Here is a 27,763-nt window from a genome sequence, read left to right as displayed (position 1 = left end):
TGTAGTCAAAATATTATAAAACTAGCTGTTGCCCGCGACTTCGTCCGCGTGGACTTCAGTTTATAGCGCGTGATGTCAACAAAATTGGTGTCAAAAGCTTTTATAAAAAAAACCCTGGTACCCCTTAAATCAAAACAGCTGTGCAGTGTGCACATAATATTTCATTTTTTTAATTAAACTTTATAATATATTATGCCAAATTTTAAAGCTTATTTAGCCCTCCAATTACACAACTTTACCCATAAACTATTTATCATTGATAGGTTTAAGGTTACGTCACTGTATATATAATATAATATAAAGTACTGACTTATTAAATAATGTAAAAAAGAAATAACAATCGAAAAAAATCGAAACTCAAATTCACGATGATACCACCTCTTATAGAAAGATGTTGGGCAAGCGTTAGCGCGATGTAAGAGACGTAAGGCGCCATCTAGTATGAATTTTTGGAACTAACTTAATTTGAACAAATTTTCGTATTTTCACCCTCTTACAACCCTTTTTTCCAGTAAAAAAGTAGCCTATGTCCTTTCTCAGGCTTTAGACTATCTGTATACAAAATTTCATTACAATCGGTTCGGTAGTTTTGGCGTGAAAGCGAGACAGACAGACAGACAGACAGACAATCTCTGTCTGTCTGTCTGTCTGTCATGTCACTTTCGCATTTATAATATTAGTATAGATTATAATATTAGTATAGATTATCTATGGTATCTACTGCCTCTCTCTCACAGAACACTAACACTCCTACCGGAGCTCTCTCTGCTCCTGAACAGAATGATATTCAACAGCCACCCACGCGGCGAACCACAGATTATGAGTGAAAGTGGCCGCGCATAGACAACGCATCGCTGCGTTCGTTGATATTATGGCCGCGTTCACGAAAATACAATAGTAGGCAGTAGCCCAATAGGCCATAAGTAAAAAACCGTGTCGCCCAACAGGCGATAAGTCGCCATTCCAAATTTTTTGTAGCCGCGGAGGACCGCAAAATAGCCCAATTGGCTACTTGTCGCCCAATCTGGCAACCCTGGCGGGTACTGTATTTTGTGATATTGACTCCCCTCCCGCACCGCTACGGAAATATTATTCTGCGGCACCGGCCACCGCGCGCCGCGCTGCACTGACTGCAGTGACGCTTAGATAAGTTGCTGAATTATTAATTACTAGCTGTTGCCCGCGACTTCGTCCGCGTGGACTTCAGTTTATAGCGCGCGATGTCAACAAAATTGGTGTCAAAAGCTTTTATAAAAAAACCCTGGTACCCCTTAAATCAATACAGCTGTGCAGTGTGCAAACAATAAGTACTTCATTTTTGTATGTTAAACTTTATATATTATGCCAAATTTTAAAGCTTATTTAGCCCCCCAATTACACAACTTTACCCATAAACTATTTATCATTGATAGGTTTAGCCCCAATTTCACCAACGTCTGTTAGTGTTAACAGCTTGTTAAAATATCCTGTCTTCTCTTTCATTCATATGAAAAACGAAACAGCTAACGTGATACTAATTCGAGCATTAACTTTAACAGTCGTTGGTGAAATTTGGTCTTAAGGTTACGTCACTGCGTGCACAGATAAAGTACTGAGTTATTTAATACCGTAGAATAGATATAACAATCGAAAAAAATCGAGACTTAAATGTAAGATGATACCACCTCTTATAGAAAGACTTTTGAGCAAGCGTCAGCGCGATGTAGAAGACGCACGGCGCCATCTATTATGAATTTTTTGAACAAATTTACGACCCTTACAACCCTTTTTTCCAGTAAAAAGTAGCCTATGTCCTTTCTCAGGCTTTAGACTATCAGTATACAAAATTTCATTACAATCGGTTCGGTAGTTTTGGCGTTTGGCGTGAAAGCGAGACTGACAGACAGACAGACAGACAGAGATACTTTCGCATTCATAATATTAGTACAGATTATGTGCACACTGCACAGCTGTTTTTGGGTATTTTGATTAATTAAGGGCCGCGCTACACCGGAATGGCAGCGGCGAGGCGAGCACTTTCAGCGCTGCCATTCCGGTGTAGCGCGCTGCGCGGCCCTAAGAGGGGTACCACTTACCAGGGTTTTAAAAAGTTTTTAAATTTGACACAAATTTTGTTGACACCGCGCGCTATAAACTAAAGTCCACGCGGACGAAGTCGCGGGCAACAGCTAGTTATGAATAAAAACAATAATATATAATAAAGTAGGTATGATTAGTTCTGTTATAATAATGAAGTAAAAAATAAAGCGCCATCTGTTTTCATATATTTGAATTAAAATGTAAAAATATTTTCTGGATGGAATATAGGCCAATACAACACACTCGAACTCCTTAGAAATGCAGTAGGAGTTCTATAAGATAAGATAGATTGATTATTATTATAGCAAGTGATAATATTATTAAACATAATATTCTAACGTATTAAAAACTATAAACAAAAACATAATAACTAATAAGTATGATTAGTTCTATGTTACAACGAAGTAAAAAAAAGCGCCATCTGTTGAATCGTATTAGAACTAAAATGTTCATTGCATCGCGTCGATATATTTCTGGATTTTTTATAATATTATACATAAAATATATTTAAGATTTTTGAAATATTATTTTAATACACATCTAAGACCCAGGAACATTGAAAACTTTTTGTTCCGCCTGCGGGACTCGAACCCAGGACCCCCGGGATGAGCGCTGGCCACGCGCAATGCGAAGTAATTTTCATCGATATTTTCATGGAAATAAGATATTTTCCCACATCAAAATGTAGCCTATGTCCTTTCTCAGATTCTAGAATAACTGTGTACAAAATTTCATTGCAATCGGTTCAGTAGTTTTGGCGTGAAAGCGAGACAGACAGACAGACAGACAGACAGACAGAGATACTTTCGCATTTATAATATTAGTATAGATTATTAAATCTGGTAAGTACTAATACCTGCTGATAAGTAGTTTGGCATGGTTTGTACCAGCGCAACGTTACTATTGCATATTTTTAGATTAAAAAGTAGTTATTGTAAGATAATAATAATTGTAGTAGTCAGACATACGATATCGCGGACTTTTACGTTGATATTAATGTCCTCTATAAGACTATAGTACATCACTTTGCGATAAGTAAGTATAGTCTATAATTTATAAAGCATAAGCAAGAAGGAATATTTTGGTAGATTTTTCACACAATTATTAACACTTAATACGGTTCCCTTTTTTCTCTCATTAAATATAGCCTATATTCAGCAGAAATAGTGTGGATTAAAAAATATGCATTAATACTTCCATCGTGCATCGGCATCGTGGGTATCGCAGACACAATAGATCTTCAATTGTTATGCTGGCAGCCGGCTGCCGCTATTGGAGATTTATAGTTAAAGAAATTAATTAATTATAATAGCAATCAAAAATAATAGTCATTCAAAACTTATTTTAAAAAGTTCTAAAAATATTACTTTCGTAGTCATAACTTATAAAGCTTTTTTGAAATTAGGATTATAATAATGAAGCACGATAGTCTATATCAAATCAATAAAGCAGCACCCGGCTGTCGCATAACTATTGAAAATCTATTGTGTCTGCGATTCCCACGATCGAGGTAATATTTACGTGGACTCTCCGGGCGAGTCTGTGGCACTGATAATTAAATCTCTCCCCTACCGCACGCACACCCGCGCATCGCGCCTTGACGCCCAATTCGCAACGTGCAGCAGAAATCGTAATATTTTAATTTCGCCATAACATTAAAACCAAACGTCCAATTTTAATCATTCGAAGACCAAATATTATCTAAATTAACTGTACTTAGTGATGAAATAATTTATTTTGATAAGGGTCAATAGCATGATTTAAATAAACGCATTTAAATATAGTCCAAAAAAAATTCTAGATTTTTTAATAAAAAAATGGTTATTGTGCCTCACTCAACATAGATAGGTATAGTGTGTCGCGTACTTTTTTGTAGATATTTAAAAGATCTATAATTACTTAGAACATTTTATGCCTCTATCTTTTATAGTTTAGGCAGCGTACGCAAAATAAGTAACTTTTCTGGTTGATTTTTTAAACCTTGCGTCCGAAAGTCCCAAATATCTTACGGAACCTTATATTTTTCTTAAATAATGCAGGATTCCAATGGTAAAAGAATTTTTCAAATCGGTCCAGTAGTTTCGGAGCCTATTCGACTCAAACAAACAAACAAACAAACAAAAAATCAAATCTTTCCTCTTTATAATAGTAGTGTAGATTGCTAGGTTTGCAAAGAAATTTTATTCATGTTAATTATTATTTTAACAGTCAAATGGCAAATTGCTTGTTTATAAATTTTTTTGTACATCTATATATTAATACACAAGCGAAAAACTTTGTTTAACTTTTGACGAACAATGCGCAAACGTAGGTGGATGAAATTTTGCACAGTTATAGATTACTAGCTGTTGCCCGCGACTTCGTCCGCGTGGACTTCAGTTTATAGCGCGCGATGTCAACAAAATTGGTGTCAAAAGCTTTTATAAAAAAACCCTGGTACCCCTTAAATCAATACAGCTGTGCAGTGTGCAAACAATAAGTACTTCATTTTTGTATGTTAAACTTTATATATTATGCCAAATTTTAAAGCTTATTTAGCCCCCCAATTACACAACTTTACCCATAAACTATTTATCATTGATAGGTTTAGCCCCAATTTCACCAACGTCTGTTAGTGTTAACAGCTTGTTAAAATATCCTGTCTTCTCTTTCATTCATATGAAAAACGAAACAGCTAACGTGATACTAATTCGAGCATTAACTTTAACAGTCGTTGGTGAAATTTGGTCTTAAGGTTACGTCACTGCCTGCACAGATAAAGTACTGAGTTATTTAATACCGTAGAATAGATATAACAATCGAAAAAAATCGAGACTTAAATGTAAGATGATACCACCTCTTATAGAAAGACTTTTGAGCAAGCGTCAGCGCGATGTAGAAGACGCACGGCGCCATCTATTATGAATTTTTTGAACAAATTTACGACCCTTACAACCCTTTTTTCCAGTAAAAAGTAGCCTATGTCCTTTCTCAGGCTTTAGACTATCAGTATACAAAATTTCATTACAATCGGTTCGGTAGTTTTGGCGTTTGGCGTGAAAGCGAGACTGACAGACAGACAGACAGACAGAGATACTTTCGCATTCATAATATTAGTACAGATTATGTGCACACTGCACAGCTGTTTTTGGGTATTTTGATTAATTAAGGGCCGCGCTACACCGGAATGGCAGCGGCGAGGCGAGCACTTTCAGCGCTGCCATTCCGGTGTAGCGCGCTGCGCGGCCCTAAGAGGGGTACCACTTACCAGGGTTTTAAAAAGTTTTTAAATTTGACACAAATTTTGTTGACACCGCGCGCTATAAACTAAAGTCCACGCGGACGAAGTCGCGGGCAACAGCTAGTTATGAATAAAAACAATAATATATAATAAAGTAGGTATGATTAGTTCTGTTATAATAATGAAGTAAAAAATAAAGCGCCATCTGTTTTCATATATTTAAATTAAAATGTAAAAATATTTTCTGGATGGAATATAGGCCAACACAACACACTCGAACTCCTTAGAAATGCAGTAGGAGTTCTATAAGATAAGATAGATTGATTATTATTATAGCAAGTGATAATATTATTAAACATAATATTCTAACGTATTAAAAACTATAAACAAAAACATAATAACTAATAAGTATGATTAGTTCTATGTTACAACGAAGTAAAAAAAAGCGCCATCTGTTGAATCGTATTAGAACTAAAATGTTCATTGCATCGCGTCGATATATTTCTGGATTTTTTATAATATTATACATAAAATATATTTAAGATTTTTGAAATATTATTTTAATACACATCTAAGACCCAGGAACATTGAAAACTTTTTGTTCCGCCTGCGGGACTCGAACCCAGGACCCCCGGGATGAGCGCTGGCCACGCGCAATGCGAAGTAATTTTCATCGATATTTTCATGGAAATAAGATATTTTCCCACATCAAAATGTAGCCTATGTCCTTTCTCAGACTCTAGAATAACTGTGTACAAAATTTCATTGCAATCGGTTCAGTAGTTTTGGCGTGAAAGCGAGACAGACAGACAGACAGACAGAGATACTTTCGCATTTATAATATTAGTATAGATATCGTGAAGGAGTGCATCGAGCTTATATTATTACTAGCTGTTGCCCGCGACTTCGTCCGCGTGGACTTCAGTTTATAGCGCGCGATGTCAACAAAATTGGTGTCAAAAGCTTTTATAAAAAAACCCTGGTACCCCTTAAATCAATACAGCTGTGCAGTGTGCAAACAATAAGAACTTCATTTTTGTATGTTAAACTTTATATATTATGCCAAATTTTAAAGCTTATTTAGCCCCCCAATTACACAACTTTACCCATAAACTATTTATCATTGATAGGTTTAGCCCCAATTTCACCAACGTCTGTTAGTGTTAACAGCTTGTTAAAATATCCTGTCTTCTCTTTCATTCATATGAAAAACGAAACAGCTAACGTGATACTAATTCGAGCATTAACTTTAACAGTCGTTGGTGAAATTTGGTCTTAAGGTTACGTCACTGCCTGCACAGATAAAGTACTGAGTTATTTAATACCGTAGAATAGATATAACAATCGAAAAAAATCGAGACTTAAATGTAAGATGATACCACCTCTTATAAAAAGACTTTTGAGCAAGCGTCAGCGCGATGTAGAAGACGCACGGCGCCATCTATTATGAATTTTTTGAACAAATTTACGACCCTTACAACCCTTTTTTCCAGTAAAAAAGTAGCCTATGTCCTTTCTCAGGCTTTAGACTATCAGTATACAAAATTTCATTACAATCGGTTCGGTAGTTTTGGCGTTTGGCGTGAAAGCGAGACTGACAGACAGACAGACAGACAGAGATACTTTCGCATTCATAATATTAGTACAGATTATGTGCACACTGCACAGCTGTTTTTGGGTATTTTGATTAATTAAGGGCCGCGCTACACCGGAATGGCAGCGGCGAGGCGAGCACTTTCAGCGCTGCCATTCCGGTGTAGCGCGCTGCGCGGCCCTAAGAGGGGTACCACTTACCAGGGTTTTAAAAAGTTTTTAAATTTGACACAAATTTTGTTGACACCGCGCGCTATAAACTAAAGTCCACGCGGACGAAGTCGCGGGCAACAGCTATGAATAAAAACAATAATATATAATAAAGTAGATATGATTAGTTCTGTTATAATAATGAAGTAAAAATAAAGCGCCATCTGTTTTCATATATTAGAATTAAAATGTAAAAATATTTTCTGGATGGAATATAGGCCAACACAACACACTCGAACTCCTTAGAAATGCAGTAGGAGTTCTATAAGATCAGGCGGCCTACCACAACGTTTCCTAAAACTATCATGTTTCCAGAACACTTTATTGTATGATTACAATAACCTTACTTTGATTCGTACCATGAACTTTTTAAGGTGTATGAAAACAATCTTGTTTTATTCCTGCTAAGTGATGGGAAAGAACGAACGATATCAAATTATTTGTTTACATTTATCAATGGGTGGAAGCGAGATAAGCAACTATGAAGCGCTTTGTTCCTCTCACACGATTGTGTAAACAAATGAATTGTCATGGGTGGAAGCGAGATAGCAGCTATAAAGCGTTTTGTCACTCTCACACGATTGTGTAAACAAATGAAGTGTCTAATTAGTCTAAACAAATGTAGAAAAAACTTATTAGTGACTGTAGAGAATTTGAATGGTACTAAACATAAATATTTCAATAAATTAAACCGATTCAGCGCTAAATTGTTAACAATAGGAATTAAATCAAATAGTGAAATTGTTGAAAAACTAATGCTGAAACCCAATTAAGACTTGAAGTGTTGTGGTACGCTAAAACAAAAAAGTTTTAAGCGGTGTGTGAGTTGCGCGACTTTGAAGACTGTTTCGATATTTTCTATTATAAGGTAAATAGAAGGTACGTAAATATTTAATTCATTGGTTATCTCAAAACAAAAGCCGTTTTTTATGTACATGGTTAACTTTAAATACAAATAAAGTTAAGACTTTTCTTGTTAATACATAATAAGTATGCGTAATTTAAAGTCGTACCGTACTCAATTTTCAAATATAATTTTACTAAAAAACAGTAAAAAATGCAAAACAATCTTAAAAAAGTTAATATTTCACAGCGGATTTAAGATCGCTAGTTTGACGTTAAAGTAATCTTGCTCATCTGTCAAACGGTGTTAAAATGGAGCTCATGGTACGCTGAGAGCGAATGATATTGGGACATGACGTCACAAAACGTCTTGACGGAACAATCATAAAGTAATCTTACTTTTAAGAGGTGATGGTACGAAATCATAAAGTAAGATTAAAATAATACTGCTATAAGAGGTTGTAGTAGGCCTCCAGATAGATTGATTATTATTATAGCAAGTGATAATATTATTAAACATAATATTCTAACGTATTAAAAACTATAAACAAAAACATAATAACTAATAAGTATGATTAGTTCTATGTTACAACGAAGTAAAAAAAAAGCGCCATCTGTTGAATCGTATTAGAACTAAAATGTTCATTGCATCGCGTCGATATATTTCTGGATTTTTTATAATATTATACATAAAATATATTTAAGATTTTTTAAATATTATTTTAATACACATCCAAGACCCAGGAACATTGAAAACTTTTTGTTCCGCCTGCGGGACTCGAACCCAGGACCCCCGGGATGAGCGCTGGCCACGCGCAATGCGAAGTAATTTTCATCGATATTTTCATGGAAATAAGATATTTTCCCACATCAAAATGTAGCCTATGTCCTTTCTCAGACTCTAGAATAACTGTGTACAAAATTTCATTGCAATCGGTTCAGTAGTTTTGGCGTGAAAGCGAGACAGACAGACAGACAGACAGACAGACAGACAGACAGAGATACTTTCGCATTTATAATATTAGTATAGATATAGATTTTGAAATTATGCTTTTATCACACATTTTTTTAACAAATAGAAAATTACAGACACTACAATACGCACACTCAAGAAGATGACAGATTTTTGAGTGACAAACCTATACATAATACATACAAATTATATTCTTTTATTTATGGTTGAAGTTTGTTGACAACAAGTTGACAAATTGAAAATGGATTATAGTTTTTTTTGTTATTGAATCTTATATTACTACTAGATGTCCCGCGCGGCTTCGCCCGCGTAAATTAGAAATTTTACAGAATCCGTAGGTACATTTTCCCATAAAAAATATTTCCCCCGTTTTTCCCACAATTTCCTGAGTTTCTTCTGTCGTATTAGTCTTAGAGTAATAATATAATATAACCTTCTCGATAAATGATGAGTCTTACTCGATAAATGATCTATCTAACACTGAGATAAGTTTTTAAATCGGACCTGTAGTTTCTGAGATTGACGCGTTCAAGCAAACATACTCTTCAGGTTTATAATATTAGGTAGATATAGATTTTTTTTAATTATCGCTTGACAAACTCGAGTCTCGATCTAAAAGACTATGAAATGGTATAATATGGTAGTGATGATGATGATGATGATGATGAAGAATGTAATTTGCATAGTAGCATATGCTTTCTGTTCTTAAAACAACGCCGAAACTCCCAAACTTGTATCTATAAAGAATCAGGAATTCTCTCAGCACCTTCCTAACCACGGTATACCAGGTATATCTCGGTGCAAAATCTTACTTGTTGGTAGCATATGCTTAGAATACTTCTCACGAAACCGAAGTCACCATATGTTTCCCTATAAGTTTTGAGGAGTTCCCTCGATTACTTATGGATCCTTCATCAGATCACCACTTTTCTGAATATAATACCAAATTGGGATGATACCCTATATACCAAAAGAAAAATTTTGAAAATCGGTTAACAAACGGCGGAGTAATCGTTGAATATAAGAAAACGAACATAACACCTCCCCCATTTTGAAAGTCGGTTAAAATTGTAGCCTATGTGTTATTTATTTAATATTTTAATCAGCACATGAATTGAATAACAAAATTTTTTTCAAATTAATCGTAGCACCATCTGTCAGGACAAACTAAAATTGAAATAGAATAATATTGAATGCGATGATAGCGCCGTCCGCCGGATCTAATGTAAAACATTCCAAAATCAACAACTCCTTATAAATAAGAAATTAATTGAAAAAACATTTTCCAGTAGACCAAACTGTAAATCTAAACCATTCTCGAATCTCCACGAACACACACAAAAAATTTCATCAAAATTGGTCCAGTCGTTTAGGAGGAGTTCAGTCACATACACACGCACACAAGAAATATATATATTAAGATTAGATAATGCTTACACGGCCAGTCTGAGATCGGCTGAGTCCCAGAGACGAGAGTTGAAAAAAATATGATAAAGTCAATATTTTTTTACAAATTAAACATAGTAGTCCTAATGTCGTTGAAACTAAGGTCGAATTTCGACCATTAGGCGATCTCTAGTTTGATATTTATTTTTTTTTTTTTTAAAGAAGGCAAGTCGCTGTAGCCCTGACGTCACTGCGACCCATGAGGATCTATTGTGACTCCTTCGCGAGAGTATCATCCCCAACCCAATACTGCTCATAAATTGAACGATATGGTTGGGGTTGGTGCCACGAATTTCCTCTGTGGACGAGTATTCGTGGCGACCAAGGTGCCTGTTCCTGCTCTGTAATAGAGCAGGGCAGTCGAGGAGAAGGTGAATAGGTGTTTCATCCTCCTCCTCACAGAATCTGCAAGTCGTTATGCTACAAATACCCATTCTGTTTAGATGTTTGTTGAGCTTGCAGTGCCCAGTTAGGCTTCTGGTAAGGATTCTTAATTGGTTCCTACCCAAGGTGAGCACTAATTCTGATTGTTTCTTGTTGAAGTCAGGAATTAGTGCCTTGGAGTGTTCAAGGCCAGGGGTCTCAGCCCATTGCTTCCTGCATAGTCTGTGACCACATTCCTTGAGCACTTGCTTTGTGGTACTGGGGGTTATACCACAGACTGGTTCTGGACCATATATGAGACTCTCGGCCCCAAGCCTAGCCAGTTCGTCAGCGGTTTCATTGCCGGGGACGTTGCTGTGGCCCGGGACCCATACTAGGCGGATGTTGTTGTTCCTTCCTAGCATGTCTCAACACATTCCAGAACTAATTTGGACGAGACTTCTGCGGCAGTCAGTGCTTTAAGTGCAGCTTGACTATCGGAGAAGATAAAAACGTTTTTATTAACTAGGGCTTTGTAGTGAACAACCGAGGATAGCGAAGACTTCAGCCTGAAACACGGTCGCAAACTCCCCCAAACAGGCGTATTTGCCTTTTGGTGGCCTGCCTCCGTAGAATCCGGCTCCCGCACGGTTGTCTTTCCTTGATTGTTATAATTGCAGTAGACCTTTCAATCACAATACACAGATTTTTACTGTCATTAAAAATGTATTATTAAAAATGGTGCTAAGCAATCATTGTTTTTAAGGGGGATATTAGATTATCATATATATTGGATCCGAGATCATTGAGTCAATGATATTGGATAATGTAATATAGACTTATGATTCATTTCTTCCTTGATCATAGATTTTTGACATTTGCTGAGAGATTGGATCCAATACGGTCATAGAAATAGGTGTTGCCAGTTATTTAATATAAAAAGAGTTTTTAATTTCTTGTTCGTTAATATGTTTCAAATAATGTAATGTAATTATTTTTCTAATTATATACTTGGATAATCTTGCTGAAATAACAAAAAACAAGCCATATTAAAAATGACGATGTCTTTTGACAAATCGAATTCTCTGAGATCTAGTAACCCTGACGTCAATACCTGTCAGCGTTAGCGCTCTCCATTGGCTATTGAAACCACATATGAGGCTCTTTGGTTTAGTGCTGTCAACAAGCCTCCTTTTTTCTTTTTAGTTTTTGAGACGTTTTTTTTTAACTTTTCGTCAAGTTTTTTCATATAAGTTGATTTATCTTATCTTTAACTGGTGCTTGGTATTGTTATTTGTGTTGTTTTTGTCGCAAGTACGTAGTATTTGTAAGGTGTGTTTTTAGGTTAAGCCGGTTATAGTTTTACCCAACATGGATTTAGATACCGATCCTCCGGACCCTGGTGGTGGTCTTGTAAATAGTAGGAAGAGAAATAATCAGGTCGATAGTGAGCCTTTAGCAAAAAAGACGACAAATAGTACACTTTCAGTGCCTTCAATTCAGTTGCACTATGTTAACCCGGATTTTTGAAAAAAGGTATATACTGCCGATGATGCAGCACCTTATATTGTCCATGTCACAAAACCTGAGACCGAAAGGGGTCCTGTTCTTAATCCCATTCAGTTTGGACAGTTTGTATTTAAAAATAATGTACAGAATATTAAGATTGATGGAATTAAGAAGATTGGCCGTAATCGCGTCTCAATAGAATTCAAATCTCCAGATCATGCTAACTCGTTCATTGACTTGCCTGCCTTATCAACTGCAGGATACATTGCAACTATACCATCTTATAGCGTATCTCGGCAGGGCATTGTCCGCAATGTCCCAGTAGACTGGTCAATGGAGGAGTTAGTAGAAAATATGCAAGTCCCATCAGGTAATGGCAGAGTAGTTAGAGCACGTATGTTGAGTCGCAAGTCTATAAATGATCAAAACTCCCCTGTTTGGCTACCTACCCAATCTGTGGTTCTTACAATCACAGAACAAAAATTACCTTCCCATGTATACTGTTTCTATAACTCTTTACCGGTTGAGACATATAAATTACCTACTATACAGTGTAATAAATGCTGTCGCTTTGGTCATGTTAAGGCACAGTGTAGGTCAGAACCCCGTTGCTATAAGTGTTCACATAAGCACGAAGGAGCAACATGCACTGCAACATCTTTCACTTGCATGCACTGTAGTGGTCCGCATGCAGCAAATGATGTTTCTTGCCCTGAATATATCAGGCAAAAAGAAATTAAATTTGTAATGAGTCGGGAAAGTATCTCGTACATGGAGGCGTCAGCTCGATTCCCCCGTGTGAGACGATCCTTTGCCGATTCTGCTAGGACTTCTCCTTCTGCAAATGTCAACATATCTAGACAGACTTATAGACAGACTGACAGACAGAATGACAGACTGACAAATTCTCCCACTACTACATCCTATTAGAAGACTGTATATATTCCCCGCCGTCCCATTACTCCTATGGCCCCTGGGTATGACCATGAGGCACATAGAAATTTAATTGAACAACCAGATTTTCAGTCTCCTAATGGGTGTGCGTATCCTTCTCCCAATGACAAGTCCCCTGTTGCCCAGAACGACAATATGCTTGATAATCTATCTCATTTCTTTATTGATCTTATTTCTAGATTTGGCGACTCCCTACCGAACAAAACTCTTTCCAACCTGACCCACCTCGTTAAACTGTTGCCCAATAATGGCTCTCACTGTAATTCAGTGGAACAGCCGGAGCATCAGGAATAAAAAACCGGATACCCTACATATAATTAATTCACATAAACCATCAATTCTTGCCATCCAGGAAACATGGCTGGTGCCAGGGTCCCGTTTTCGAGTCCCAGGTTATGCCTGTTTCCGGGATGACAGGTCTGGTGGCAGGGCTGGAGCAGGCATTTTGGTCTCCAGCCATTGTACATATTCTGTATATAACCTCCCTGTACATAGTAGTTCTTTTAATATTGTAGCTGTGTGTGTTTTAGGTACTATTTATATGTCTGTGTATGTCCCGCATCGCAACCCCACAATTTTCTCTGAACTATCCTCAATTTTCTCCTCAGTTCCTTCCCCCTTGGCTGTGTTGGGTGATTTTAAACACCCATCACACCTCTTGGGGCTCCCATTCTAATGATCCAAATTCCTCCATCCTTATTGATTTATTTGATAGTAATAACTTAGTTGTCCTTAATGATGGATCACCAACGCGTCGGGTTTCACCTCTGCAGAACCCGAGGAGCGTGGTGGATTTATCATTATGCTCTCCTCCTCTTTCTCCTTCATGTTCCTGGGCAGTCATTCCCACCTCTTATGGTAGTGATCATTTCCCTATCCTAATTACAATCATGTACAGACAGACTAGACAGACATTACCATCTCCTTCCCCTAGGCTTAAATTTAAAACTGCAAATGCGAATTGGTCTCAATTTTCTGACATTACGAATTCTGAAATCAGCCATTTATTACCTTTGGATAATAATGACACACTTTCTCTATATCAAAATTTAAAAAACGTCCTTCTTTTGGCTGCGGATAGGACCATTCCACTCAAATCCACAGGTGATCAAAGAACTCTGTCTCCCCCCTGGTGGGACTCTGAGTGTACCGGGGCTTGTAAGCGTCGCAAGGACGCAGAAAGACTGTTTTCTAAGGCTATGACCTTAGAAAACTATTTAAATTATAAAAAAGTTGCAGCTGAGGTCAGACTCTTACTGTCAGAAAAGAAGAAAAATGGTTGGCGTCAGTTTTGCCTGAGTCTTTCACCATCATCTCGTCCTTCGTTAGTTTGGAAAAATATAAAAAGATTCCGCGGTTCTTTAGTTTGTGATAAACATCCGTCCAATGACACATCACAGTGGATATATACTTTTGCTCAGAAGGTGGCACCTCCGTCAGTTCCAACTTTTGACGAGTGTCACAATTATATTTCTTCTGTCCCTCCTACAGGTTATTTAGACGGTCCTTTTTCTCCGGAGGAATTTAAATTAGTCCTAAGTTCATTAAAGGATACCTGTCCAGGCAGTGATGGATTACCATACTCATTCATAGTTACCAGTGGCCCTATTACCCAAGGAGTGTGTCTAAAGGTTTTGAATGACATTTTTCAATCGGAGATGCCCCCGGAGAAATGGCGAACACAAATTATTCTACCGTTACTGAAACCTGGAAAACTTAGTGGTGATGCGTCTAATTATAGACCTATCGCTCTTTCTATTACATTGGGAAAAATTTTAGATCATTTGATTAAGAATAGATTGGAGTGGTTGATGGAGAGCAAGGGCATTTTATCCAAAACACAGTTCGGTTTTCGGAAAGGCTTTAGCACTATGGACAGTCTCGGGTCTTTCGTGACTGACGTACGCATTGCCTTTTCGAAAGGCGAACATGTGGTAGGTGTGTTCCTTGACATATCATCGGCATATGATAACGTTCTTCTTCCGGTTCTCAGACAGAAACTGCATAATCTGAGTGTCCCTGTGAAGATGATCAACTATATAATCAATTCCCTTTCCTGTCGTTTTGTTGTTGTATCTAACCAAAATTTAACCCTTCCTCCTCGAATTGTTTATAAAGGCCTCCCACAAGGTAATCCTCTCAGTCCTCTCCTTTATGATATTTACAGTTATGATTTAGATTTATCCGTTATTAGTTTTTGTGAGGTCTCACAGAACATTGTCTCTCAGGATATTTTAGAATGCTCTGAACGCCTCAACACTGCAATTAGATACCTTATGGAGTGGATGGACAGACATGGTCTGAGTATCTCGATTCAGAAAAGTTCCGTTGTAGTTTTTTCTCGGTCCAAAATTACGCCTTCAGTCAATATTCAATATAACGAACAAGTTTTCCCAGTTAGGGAAAGCGTTAAATTTTTAGGAGTATACCTCGATTCTAGGTTGGCTGGAGCTTACCAAATTAACCATATTATCAAAAAATGCGAGAAAAATATCAATGTTTTACGATCTGTCAGCAGTGTATGGTGGGGTTCTCACCCATATACCCAAAAATTACTTTACAATGCTCTTATCCGCAGCCATATGGATTATGGATCATTTTTATTGGAACCCTGTCACAAGGATCCTTTAAAAAATCTGGACAAAATTCAGGCAAAATCTCTGAGGATTATACTTGGGGCAATGAAATCTTCCCCAATCAATGCCCCACAGGTTGAATGTGTCGATCCACCTCTCAATTTCCGTAGGCAGTATCGTTCAGATAGGTTTTTATTTAAGGCATTTCAGAACTCCTCTCATCCACTATTAGGCAAACTTTACAAATTATCCCAATTGACGTCAACATCTGCTTATTGGCGGCATAAAGATCTCCCTTGTCTCCTGATCAGTTACCATAAGTTAACCCAACTTCCTTGTCCTATTGTCCAGTGCAGACTCAACCCTCTATTTTCCACCCCTTACGAAGCACTGACATTCACTCCCAATATCATTCTTAATTTCCCTATTGATAAAGGTTCCCTTCTAGCAAATACTCATTTTAATCAGATTATACATGAGCACTATAAGGATTGGATGCTTATCTTTACAGATGCATTATCTTTACAGACTTTCGGTGGATGGTTGTGTGGGTGCAGCTGTCTGGATTCCGAGAGTGAATGTGATTTTAAATTTTAAATTGCCTCCAAACTCCTCTGTATTTACAGGGGAGGCCCTAGCTATATATGAGGCCATCTCATTTATTGAATCTCATGATCTTAATAAATCGCTTATACTCTCGGACTCCAGGAGCGTTTTGCAGGGTATATCTGCTAACCTGCTCCGCTCTTAGTCTCGATTTCCTTTAATCTTTAAGATAAGACAGCTACTCCTTAGGTGCCGTGTCCGCAGTATTCATGTTGTGTTAGCATGGATACCTGGCCACAGTGGAATTACTGGTAATGAGAGTGTGGATGCATATGCTAAAGCCGCCATAACATCAGGTGGACTCAGTCAATACCAACTCTATTGTCAGGACTTAATTCCACTTGCAAAATCTCAACTTTCGTACCATCAAAGGCAAGCACTACCATGATATTAAATGTGTACCAGTAAGACCATGGTTCTTTAGATATTCACAGTGTAGCAAACCAATATGCTCGACAATCTGCCGTGTTAGACTTGGTCATTGCTGCTCACCAGTGTTCCTTGCTAAAATTAGGGTCAAGGATCATTCTCGAGTGTGGTCTAGATGAGGGTACCTTAGATCACATCTTCTTTTCTTGCCCTAGAAACCAATCGTCCTTATATGACTGTCTTCCCAATTCTATTCCTCGCCCTATAAATTTTAAATCAGTTTTATCTTATGTAAATACCCCTTTTATTGAAATTTTGTGTACATACATATATTCGTGATAACAATATTAGATTGTGATGTCTCTACTAACATTTGTGTTTGTGTTTGTTTTAGGTCTATCAACTCCTGTAATTATGTAATTTTGTTTTGTAACCGTACACTTGTTACTTCACCAGACCTTTACTACAGTAGAGCAAAGTTTTTCGACCCACTCTGACATTGGCAACTCACCAAGTCGGCCATTTTTAAAAGAAGAAGAAGAACCACATATGACGTAAAATAGGATCAATGAAATATGATAATATAATACACAGATATGATCAAATGATCGTATATATTGGATCCTATTTAAGATCATAGAAATGATCCAATATAAATGATGATAATGTATTACCCCCCTAAATATTATTTTCTATAATTTCGATTGAAAAAATGGCCAAGTGCTCTTACAGTAATAAGTAATATAAACTTTTCATGCACTTATTCCACTTTTATTAATTTATTTTATTACAATTATAAAGTCACCATCAGGTGTCACCTGATGACAGCTGAAGATGATTTTATCAAAACCGGTCATGTGAAACATAATTGTAGACTTTGCTCTTCGGTCGCGTGCTAGCTACAAGTGTTCGGCTGATTGTAGTGTTTTTTCATTAGAACTTTAATACTTTTTGTCATTTCTCCCTCTTATTTGTCTTTATTTTTGTTTGGTGCTGGTTATACTTGTTTTGTGTGCGTAAGTAGTTGTTAAAATGGATACCGATCCGCCGGATCCCGGCGGAGGTTATGTTTGTGTTACTCCTCCAAACGGATTAAGTTCTCCACCTAGTATAGTCACTGAGAACATACCTAATAAAAGGCCCAGACTCGATCCTTCTTCCCCAAATGTGAACGTGATTCCGACCCATAATGACCAGTATACATACGCGAAACCCGAATTCCTGGATAAACGTAAGTATTCTTTGAATGATTCCTCTCCCTTCATCGTACATGTCTCCAAATCAGATTCCAGTAGCCCCATTCGTCCCATGGAGTTTGGCCGCTATTTGTTTCAAAAGAATATAACCTCGGTTGCCCTCGGTGGAGTAAAACGCATTGGAAGAAATAGAGTGTCTGTGGAATTCAAAAATTTAGAGGATGCCAACAATTTTCTGGAGTCCCCAATTCTTACTGACGCAGGCTTTTCCGCATCCATTCCGTCATATAATGTCTCTCGTATGGGGATAGTTAGGGGTGTTGCAATTGACATATCAATGGAGGAATTCGCATTAAATTGTATGGTTCCATCAGGATACGGTGATGTTATTAAGGCGCGTCGTATGTGTCGCAAATCAACAGATGTAAATGGAAGTGTTACATGGTTACCTACTCAAACAATTGTAGTCACTTTTAATGGGCAAAAACTTCCTCCTCACACTTATTTATATTACACATCTTTGCCAGTTGAACTATACAAACTTCCAGTCATCCAATGCAATCGCTGCTGCAGGTTTGGTCATGTTAAAGCTATTTGTAGATCAGACCCTATGAGCCTGGAGCCGGTGGTGCCGGGGTTAGTCAGCCCCGGCCCGCCATGGAGGTGGAGCAGTAGGCCCGCGGGCGGTTGATCGGGGGATCACCGTTCGCACCAAGGGCCCCGAGAAGAAAGCTCCCTAGATGCCCGGGGAGCTCTCGGTGATGGAAAGCGGCGGCAGAACATCAGCCGCCGCAACGGAGATGTGCCGGACGCGGCTTGCACCGTGGGACGCGGAGTTTTGTAAAGAGTACCCGTGTCCCACTGGAATGGTGCAGGAAGGAGGGCATGGGGGGGTTTTAGTGGGTAAACCTCGTAGAGGGAGTCCCACATACCCCCGCCCCTTCCCCCGAGGGGGCGGGGGATACGTAACGTATTTCCCCTCCTCAAAAAAAAAAAAAAAAAAAAAAAAAAAAAAGGTGCTACAAGTGTGCACAACCTCATGAGGGTGTCTCTTGTAACACTCAGGTGGTCTCTTGCCTCTTTTGCTCCGGTGCTCATACTGCAATCAATTTTAACTGTCCAGAGTATATCAGGCAAAAAGAAATGAAAGTAGCAATGTCTGAACATAACATTTCATACACAGAGGCCTCAGCAAGATTCCCCAGAGCACGCAGAGCTTTCACTGATGTTGTGGCCACTCCTTCAGCAGTATCCTCACAAGTCCGTCATTCCACTCCCTCTCCTACTTCTCCTACAGTTTCCTACAGAAAGACTGTTTACATACCTCGCCGTACAATTCCAACTCCTCAACCAGGTTATGATCATCATGCCCACCAAGCTATTATCCAGAACCCTGTTATTGAATCTCCCAACGGATCCGCTTTTCCAAATAACTCCTTATCTAAAAATGATGATTTCCCAGAACTACTATCCTCCCTTTTATTAAATTTATTGTCCCGTTTCAGTGACACTGGGATGGGTATGTCTAACACTCTTCGCGAAAACTTAACTAAGCTGATAAACATTACTAAGCTAAATAATACATACAATGGGTCAGAGGACCATAATACAATGGAACTGTCGTAGCATTCGTAATAAGTCTACTGATATTTTACATTTTATCAATAAATTTAATCCCATTGTTTTTGCCATTCAGGAGTCTTGGTTGAGGCCGGGTTCTCAATTTAGAGTTCCTGGCTTCTCCTGTCTCCGGGATGACAGAAACGATGGAAGAGCTGGTTCAGCTATTTTAGTTTCTGTGTCTGTGATGTTTAATTCTATCCCTCTTCCTTCACACAGTAATTTTAATATTACTGCTGTCCGAATTTCCAATGTTTCCTTTGTGTCTGTTTATCTCCCTGACCCATCCCCCTCAGTCCTTTCTGAACTTTTTTCCATCATCAACCTCATCCCCCCTCCTCTTTTCCTTTTAGGAGACTTCAATCTTCAACATCATGTCTGGGGTTCTCACAATTGTGACTCTCTTGCTGATGTATTTATCAGTCATCTTGATGACCTTAACTTGGTTATTTTAAATAATGGAGCTCCTACTCGAAGAGTCCTCCCGTCCCAAAATCTTAGATCAGCAGTAGATTTATCTATCTGTTCCCCTTCCTTATCATCCCAAATTTCATGGTCCATTTCGTCAAATTCCTGCGGTAGCGATCATTTTCCCATTATTATTACTTGGCATCTTTCCTCCATCCCAAACATAATAAAAAACCCTTCTACACTTAAGTTTAAGCTCTCTGATGCTGACTGGCCTCTTTTTAAAAATCGGACTGAGGCTCTCTCCTCCTTAATCCCCCCCGTTAATTGTAATAATGTACACAGCTTATATCCCCAGTTAACTCAAGCGCTTCTTGAAAGTGCATCTGCTGCCATCCCCTCTCGAAGTTCTCATTGTTTCCGTGTATCCTCTCCTCCTTGGTGGGATCATGAGTGCACCATGGCATGTAAAAGACGAAAAGAGGCAGAGAGAACTTTTTCTTCCAATATGACCTTGGATAATTACAATGAGTGTAAAAGAATTGCAGCAGAAACAAAACGTCTTTTGTCACATAAGAAGCGTGTGGGTTGGCATAAATTTTGTGAGAGCTTGTCTCCCCTTTCCTTCCCGTCTTTGGTTTGGAATAATTTAAAAAAATTTCGTGGCTCCTTTTCCTCCAACTCTAATCCTTTATCGAACGATCCTTCTCCTTGGCTTCATGAATTCTCCCAAAAACTTGCCCCTCCCTGGGTCCCGACATTTGAAGAATCCCAAAAATTTGTATCTTCCCCTTCCACTCCTACTACTGAATTTGATGCCCCATTTTCCTTCGAAGAATTCAAATTGGTGATTGATTCACTTAATGATTCAGCTCCTGGAGTTGACGGTATTCCTTATTCCTTCATTGTAAATAGCAGTCTTAGTACACAGATGATAATTCTTGATTTTCTAAATTCCATCTTTGAGTCGGAATCCCCCCCGGATGAGTGGAAATGTCAAATTATCCTGCCTATTTTGAAACCAAGTAAGCCTGTAGACAACCCATCTAGTTACCGCCCTATAGCACTTTCTTCCACTCTTTCAAAAATACTGGAGCACTTAATTAAAAATAGACTCGATTGGTTCTTGGAGAGTAGAGGCATTCTTTCTGGAAATCAATTCGGATTTCGTAAAGGCTTTTGTACAATGGATAACGTGTGTACATTAGTTTCAGATATTCGAATTGCTTTCTCGAATGAAGAGACTTTGGTGGGGGTATTTTTGGATGTGTCGGCCGCATATGATAACGTCCTACTTCCAGTGCTCAGACAGACCATGCTCGAGCTGAGTATCCCTGTGAAGATAGTAAACTACGTTTGTAATTCCCTCTCCGGTCGGTCCATAGTTATTTCCCATGAAAATTCCTCTCCTTATTTCAGACTTGTTTGGAAAGGCTTACCTCAAGGTTGGGTCCTTAGTCCTTCCCTCTATTCCATTTATACCTACAGTTTACATTTAGCCGTTTCCTCCTTTTGTAAAATCTCCCAATATGCGGACGACATAGCCATTTATGCTTCTTTCAAAGTTCTTTCAGAGGCAGAGACACGCCTTAATTCTGCTCTTTTTTACCTCTGCGATTGGATGAATGATCATGGCCTTAGTATTTCTGTTGAAAAGAGCAGCATTGTTGTTTTTTCCAGGCGTAGATCTACTCCAGATGTTTGTATATCTTGTGATGGTAGGGTTTTTCCGGTTTCCAATAATGTTAAATTTCTTGGGGTCTACTTGGATTCTAAAATGACAGGGGTCTATCATATTAATCATATTATTAAAAAGTGCGAAAAAAACATTAATATTATTAGATGTCTCTCTGGGGTTTGGTGGGGCTCTCACCCTTACACACAGAAATTAATTTACAATGCTTTAATTAGAAGCCACTTAGATTACGGATCTATTATTCTTGAACCTTGTCAAAAGTCTGCGCTTCAGGAACTAGACAAAATCCAATCTAAGTGCCTTCGTCTAGTAGTTGGCGCCATGAAATCAACCGCCACTAATGCTCTACAGGTTGAATGTGCAGATCCCCCCTTGAGGCTGCGACGACAATATCTGTCTGATAGATACCTCTTTAAGGCTCTTCAATTAGCCCATCACCCTCTCATCCTTAAATTACATACCCTCTCCCAACTTTTTCACTCTTCATCTTATTGGGCTCATAAAGACTCTCCATGTCTTCTTAAAAGTTTTCAAAAATTTACAAGTTTGCCTTGTCCTGTGTACCAAAGTAAGTTGCTGCCAATTTATGAAGTCCCTTATAAATCCTTGGTTAAATTTCCATGTATTACCCTTGATTCCGGCATTCTCAAAAGCTCCTATGCTGCAAACAGTCAATTTAAGGATATGCTCAATTCAATATATAAAAACTGGTATCATATTTTTACTGATGCTTCTAAACTGGATTGTGAAGGTTGTGTTGGCTCAGCGGTATGGATACCAAAAGTAAATGTAGTATTAAATTTTAAATTACCTGCTAAGTCCTCAGTATTCACCGGGGAAGCTATTGCAATCCTTGAGGCTCTATCTTTTATTGAATCACATCGCCTTAACAACTCTGTTATTTTTTCGGACTCACAAAGCTGCCTCCAGGCCATTTTGGCCAACCCTTTTCGATCAAAATTCAAATATCCTTTTATAACTAAAATTAGACATATTTTATTTAAATGCTTTTTGCAAAATATCCGGGTTGAGCTAGTTTGGATTCCCAGCCATTGTGGTATAATAGGCAATGAGAGCGCTGATTTTTATGCAAAACAAGCCATTAACACAGGTGGTCCTGGTTACTCCAAACTTTTCAGCAATGACCTTATTCCATTGGCAAAGGAACATTTAATGACTGATTGGAATGCGGATTGGACTGCGTCAGGAAGAGTTAAGGGTAAATTTTTCTTTTCTCTGCAGAGCCAGGCACTAGTTAAGCCCTGGTTTTTTAAATACAGGAAAGCTAAAAAGTCCGTAACCTCTACAGTATGTCGATTGCGTCTAGGTCACTCCTGTACTCCTGTTTTCCTCAACAAAATTAGGGTAAGGGATTCGTCTTTATGTGAGTGTGGACTTGAGGAAGGTTCTCCTGAACATATTTTCTTCAGCTGTCCAAATCGTCTGTCTTCGCTGTACGATTCTCTACCCCCTAATATCCCTCGTCCTGCTGATTTCCGCTCCCTTTTATCCTTAGTTCATACTCCTTTTGTAGATATTTTGTGTAACTTTATTAACGATAATAACATTAGATTGTAGAATTGTGTGTTTAAATACTAACAAACTAACTTTTTGTATGTTTTGTATTGTTTCAGATTTATATGGAGATTGACGAGTTTAAACTTGAACCCGCTCCTTACGTTTTTTTTTTTTATTATTTGGATTTTTTCTTCACACTTATACTTTCACAAACTGGCCAACTCTAGAGCAAAGTTATTACCACTGGCAACAAAGTCTCTCTATATATACTGACACTGGCTATTCCTTAAGGGAGGCCATTTCTAAAGAAGAAGAAGAACATAATTGTAATAAAATAAATTAATAAAAGTGAAATAAGTGCATGAAAATTTATATTATTACTGTGAAACATGAATTTCAACCAAGAAGTTACAGTACATTCAATATCATATTATATACAAGTGCTATTAGTAGGAGAATGCTACACAAACCTGCAAAATTTGCACTGTATAGACAAGTCCACTCATTAAGCAAATAATCTTTCTGTCCGTACACCGATACCTCCCCCACAGTCGTGCCCACCAGCAGCTGCTTGCCCTCACCGTCCCACTCCAGAGCTGACACCTGCCATTTTTAAAATAAAGTTATTGTAATAAATTATAAACATAAGCTATTAAACAAATTGTTGTTTGTAAGCTTAATTTGAAGTAGACTTCCATTGGCTGTTTGTGACCTAAATAAAACAAGGACTCACAGGATGCACGGTGCTGGTGACCTTGTGGCTGTCCCACGGGGTGTCCAGATCGCAGACATACACATATCCACCCCAAGTCTCCCCATCACAGTCAGATAGCTCTGTGACTGATGTGAATGCTATGATATTGCAGCTTGATATTGTGCACAGCGGTCTGATTATCTCAGGATCTTGTGTGCTGTTGACAATGATTATATTCATTACCATGACACTTGACAGACAGATAACTATTGTGGAATTAAGGTCTTGGTTTTAATTTCTTAAAAATTTTATATAAATCTTAAAATTTAATTTCAAACTGGGAGATGTCAATAGATCATAAAATTTTATTTGATAGTGTAACCTGTAAAATAACGAAATACAAGCTGGACAGTTATGCATTATAATCATAGCTGGGCATTAACTCGTTAATCCGTTAATCGTTAATTAACGAAGTTAACATTTTGATTAAAGGATTAACTTTTAAGTTAACTTTTTAAAATATTAACGGACTCGTTAACTTCCGTTAATATGCAGAAGTCCGTTAATCGTTAATCCAATGCCTACTATTTACCGCACGGCACCGCGGCGCGGCGCGAAAACAGGTTCAGACAGTTAGTATGAAACGACAAGTGCCGGGCGGGCGGGCAGCGCGGCGCCGCGGCACGGCAGCAGCGAAACAAAAACATACAATAATTATAGAAGTATTTTGTTTTGTTCCTAACATGTTAAACTCCAAAACCTTAAACCATTTTGTATGTACACTTACGCAATGATATAAGTTACAACAAGGCCATATTACACATATTAACGGATTAACGATTAACGTTCACTTGCGTTAATTCGACCGAAATGTAATGCTTTAACGTTTAACGAAGCTAACATTTTTTTTAACGGATTAACGATTAACGAAGTTAACTATTTGATTAACGGTGCCCAGCTATGATTATAATTTACTAAATGTCCCGCGCGGCTTCGCCCGCGTAAATTAGGAATTTCACAGAAACCGTACATTTTCGAATAAAAATAGCTATAAATACTCTTTTCACGTGGTCTACTCTATATAAGTGCCAAATATTGCTATAAAAATTGCTCCAGTAGTTCGTGAGATAAACCCTTTCTAATATTTTCCCCGTTTTTACATTTTCCTGAGTTTCTTCGGTCGTATTAGTCTTAGCATGATAATATAACATAATATAGCCTATAGCCTTACTCGATAAATGAGATATCTAACACTGAAATAAGTTTTTAAATCGGACCTGTAGTTTCTGAGATTAGCGCATTCAAGCAAACATACTCTTCAGATTTATAATATTAAGTATAGATGTTTTTAAATTTTCACTTGACAAACTCGACCCTCAATCTAAAAGACTATGAAAAGGCTCATAATCATGGGACGATGCATGGTATAATATTATGGTAGTGATTATGATGATGATGAATGTAATTTGCATAGTAGCATATGCTTTCCGTTCTTAAAACAACGCCAAAACTCCCAAACTTGTATCTATAAAGAATCAGGAGTTCTCTCAGCACCTTCGAAAACACGGTATACCAGGTATACCTCGGTGCTAAATCTTACTTGTTTGTAGCATATGCTTAGAATATTTCTCACGAAACCGAAGTCACCACATGTATCCCCATAAATTTTGAGAAGTTCCCTCGATTACTTATGGATCCTTCATCAGATAACCACTTTTGTTAATATAATACCAAATTGGGATGATACCTCACATACCAAAAGAAAAATTTTGAAAATCGGTTAACAAACGGCGGAGTAATCGTTGAACATAAAAAACGAACATAACACCTCCCCCATTTTGAAAGTCGGTTAAAATTGTAGCCTATGTGTTATTCTGATGTATAAGCTATATTATTGTAAAGTTTCATTAAAATCCGTTCAGTAGTTTTTGCGTGAAAGAGTAACAAACATCCATACATCCACACATCCACACTTCCATACATCCAAACAAACTTTCGCCTTAATAATATTAGTAGGATACCTGGAAACGACATGAACAAATGTACACTAACACGTACGTTTTACTATAAGAAGATCTAAGATTATATTAGTCCTAAGAAGAGCGTCTCTAAACCACAGATCTAGCAAGGTTCGCGCTCTGCGCTTACCTAAACAGAATATTCACCTGTCGAAATGAGGAGGTTCGCATTTTAGGGGCTTGCGCCGCATTGAGTAAATGAGTTCCATTTTAACAGTTTTGGTTAGATAAATACATTAAAAAAGATTCATTTCATAAACATGAAATTAAAAACCTGTTAATTTAGCAAACCCTTACAAATATGAATAAAATATCCACAAAGTATCTACAATGTTACACACGATTCTTCTTCTTCTTAGCATAGTAATGTGGGTCAACTGTCAATGTAAGTGTTTTTTTTTTTTGTTCTTAATATGGCACTTCAGCTATAACCGTGGCCTGTGTCGAGTAAATATTATGGCGGGAAAACAATATTCTTTCTAAAGGCTGTCATAAAAGTGAAGAAATAAAAAAGTGGCACCTTCGTAGTGTCATCCCTTTCAAATTCCAGCTGCCAATAAATTTTAAAAAATCCCTTTCAAATCAATCTAATCGCGGCTCTACACGATCGGCCAGCGTAGTGGGCCATCACGATGGGCTAGCGTGGGGAGGACGTAGTGGCGTAGGATGGCCGATGGCGCCAGCACTGGCTGTGGAATGGCGGCGGTGTTGGTTTTTCGGCCGCACATCAAAGGATGATGGCCCAGCGATGGCGGTACGCCTCTACACGTTGGCAGTGCTGCCAACTTAGTGGAATTTTAAGTTTAGACGTACCTTTCGGCGGGAAAAATTTGGTTTTAGTGGCTAGTGGATTTCTTAGCGGATTAGATTATTTAAGTTAGTGGTAGCTTCAACGTTAAACCACCAGTTTTTTTTATTATGTCTCTAACCCTTGAAGACGCACACTTGAAACTTAATTATATTATCACTATCCTTATTCGTTTTGCCGCATTCTAACGCTGATATAGAGCGATTATTTAGCATGATGACTGTTGTCAAGACTTAACAGAAAAATCGGATGAAGTTTGATCGCCTTTCTTTCGTGCAAGGTTAGCACGCGAAGGCAAATGCTGTAATAACAACATAATACCAAATACCATATTACAAAAATTAGAAGTAAAGAAATTTATTCTTCACAAACTAAATAAGTTAATGACAATGATTCCTCTAAAGACGTTCATCTTTAATCTTTAGTTAAGTACCTACTTATACATAGGTACATAGGTAACTGAAGTTTTCCTTATTGTAGTAACAAAAATAATTATTTCATACTAATAATGACGTTGTTGTATTTTTTTTAAATTATATTCAGATAGGTTGTTGTTGTCTTTACATTATTTAGTGGAATTCTGGTGGTTTGAGAGGCTATTTAGGTTTTAGCGGTTTCTGGAGGTTTACACTGCTGAATTTGGTGGGTTAGTAAAAAAAAAGTTGGCAACACTGCACGTTTGACGTTGGCGATACGACAGTCGGTGCCACAGACTACTTAGGGATACTACGTATCATGCCGGCTCTTGATATAGGCGAACGCGTTGGCCAACGCGTCTGCAGACGCGTTGGCAGTGCGCTTGCAACGGCGTTTGTGAGTAATCCACACATAGGAAGGTCGTTCAGTATGCTTTGGATCGCGCCAATGTGCGGACGGATTCAAAATGGATGTTTAGTCGCTAACAGCTGCAGCTGTTTATTTATTCACAGCTTATAATTACTTTGTAAATGTGGACAAGAAAAAGTTTTTAAAGAGTATTCTGGAAATAAATAAATAAAAGGCGAGAAAACGTAACAAACAAAGAAATAAACTCACTTTTACATAATATTTTATAATATTAAAAT

General features: G+C 37.9%; 1 protein-coding gene across 1 annotated transcript in view; it reads right to left on the bottom strand.

Moving 5' to 3' along the window:
• LOC121738405 (mediator of RNA polymerase II transcription subunit 16) overlaps positions 1-26,215 on the bottom strand; it is a 50,269-nt gene extending 24,054 nt beyond the window's left edge. Inside the window, exons 1-3 of the mRNA XM_042130435.1 lie at positions 26,039-26,215; positions 23,913-24,090; positions 23,650-23,782 (exon numbers count right to left, since the gene is read on the bottom strand). Coding sequence (XP_041986369.1) covers positions 23,650-23,782; positions 23,913-24,090; positions 26,039-26,100 — 373 coding nt within the window. The 5' untranslated portion in view covers positions 26,101-26,215. The remainder of the gene's footprint in view (positions 1-23,649; positions 23,783-23,912; positions 24,091-26,038) is intronic.
• Between the last annotated feature and the right edge of the window lie 1,548 nt (positions 26,216-27,763).

This window comes from Aricia agestis, chromosome 2, assembly GCF_905147365.1.
Source record: "Aricia agestis chromosome 2, ilAriAges1.1, whole genome shotgun sequence".
NCBI lineage: Eukaryota > Metazoa > Arthropoda > Insecta > Lepidoptera > Lycaenidae > Aricia > Aricia agestis.
This window is presented reverse-complemented; position numbering and strand designations above follow the sequence as displayed.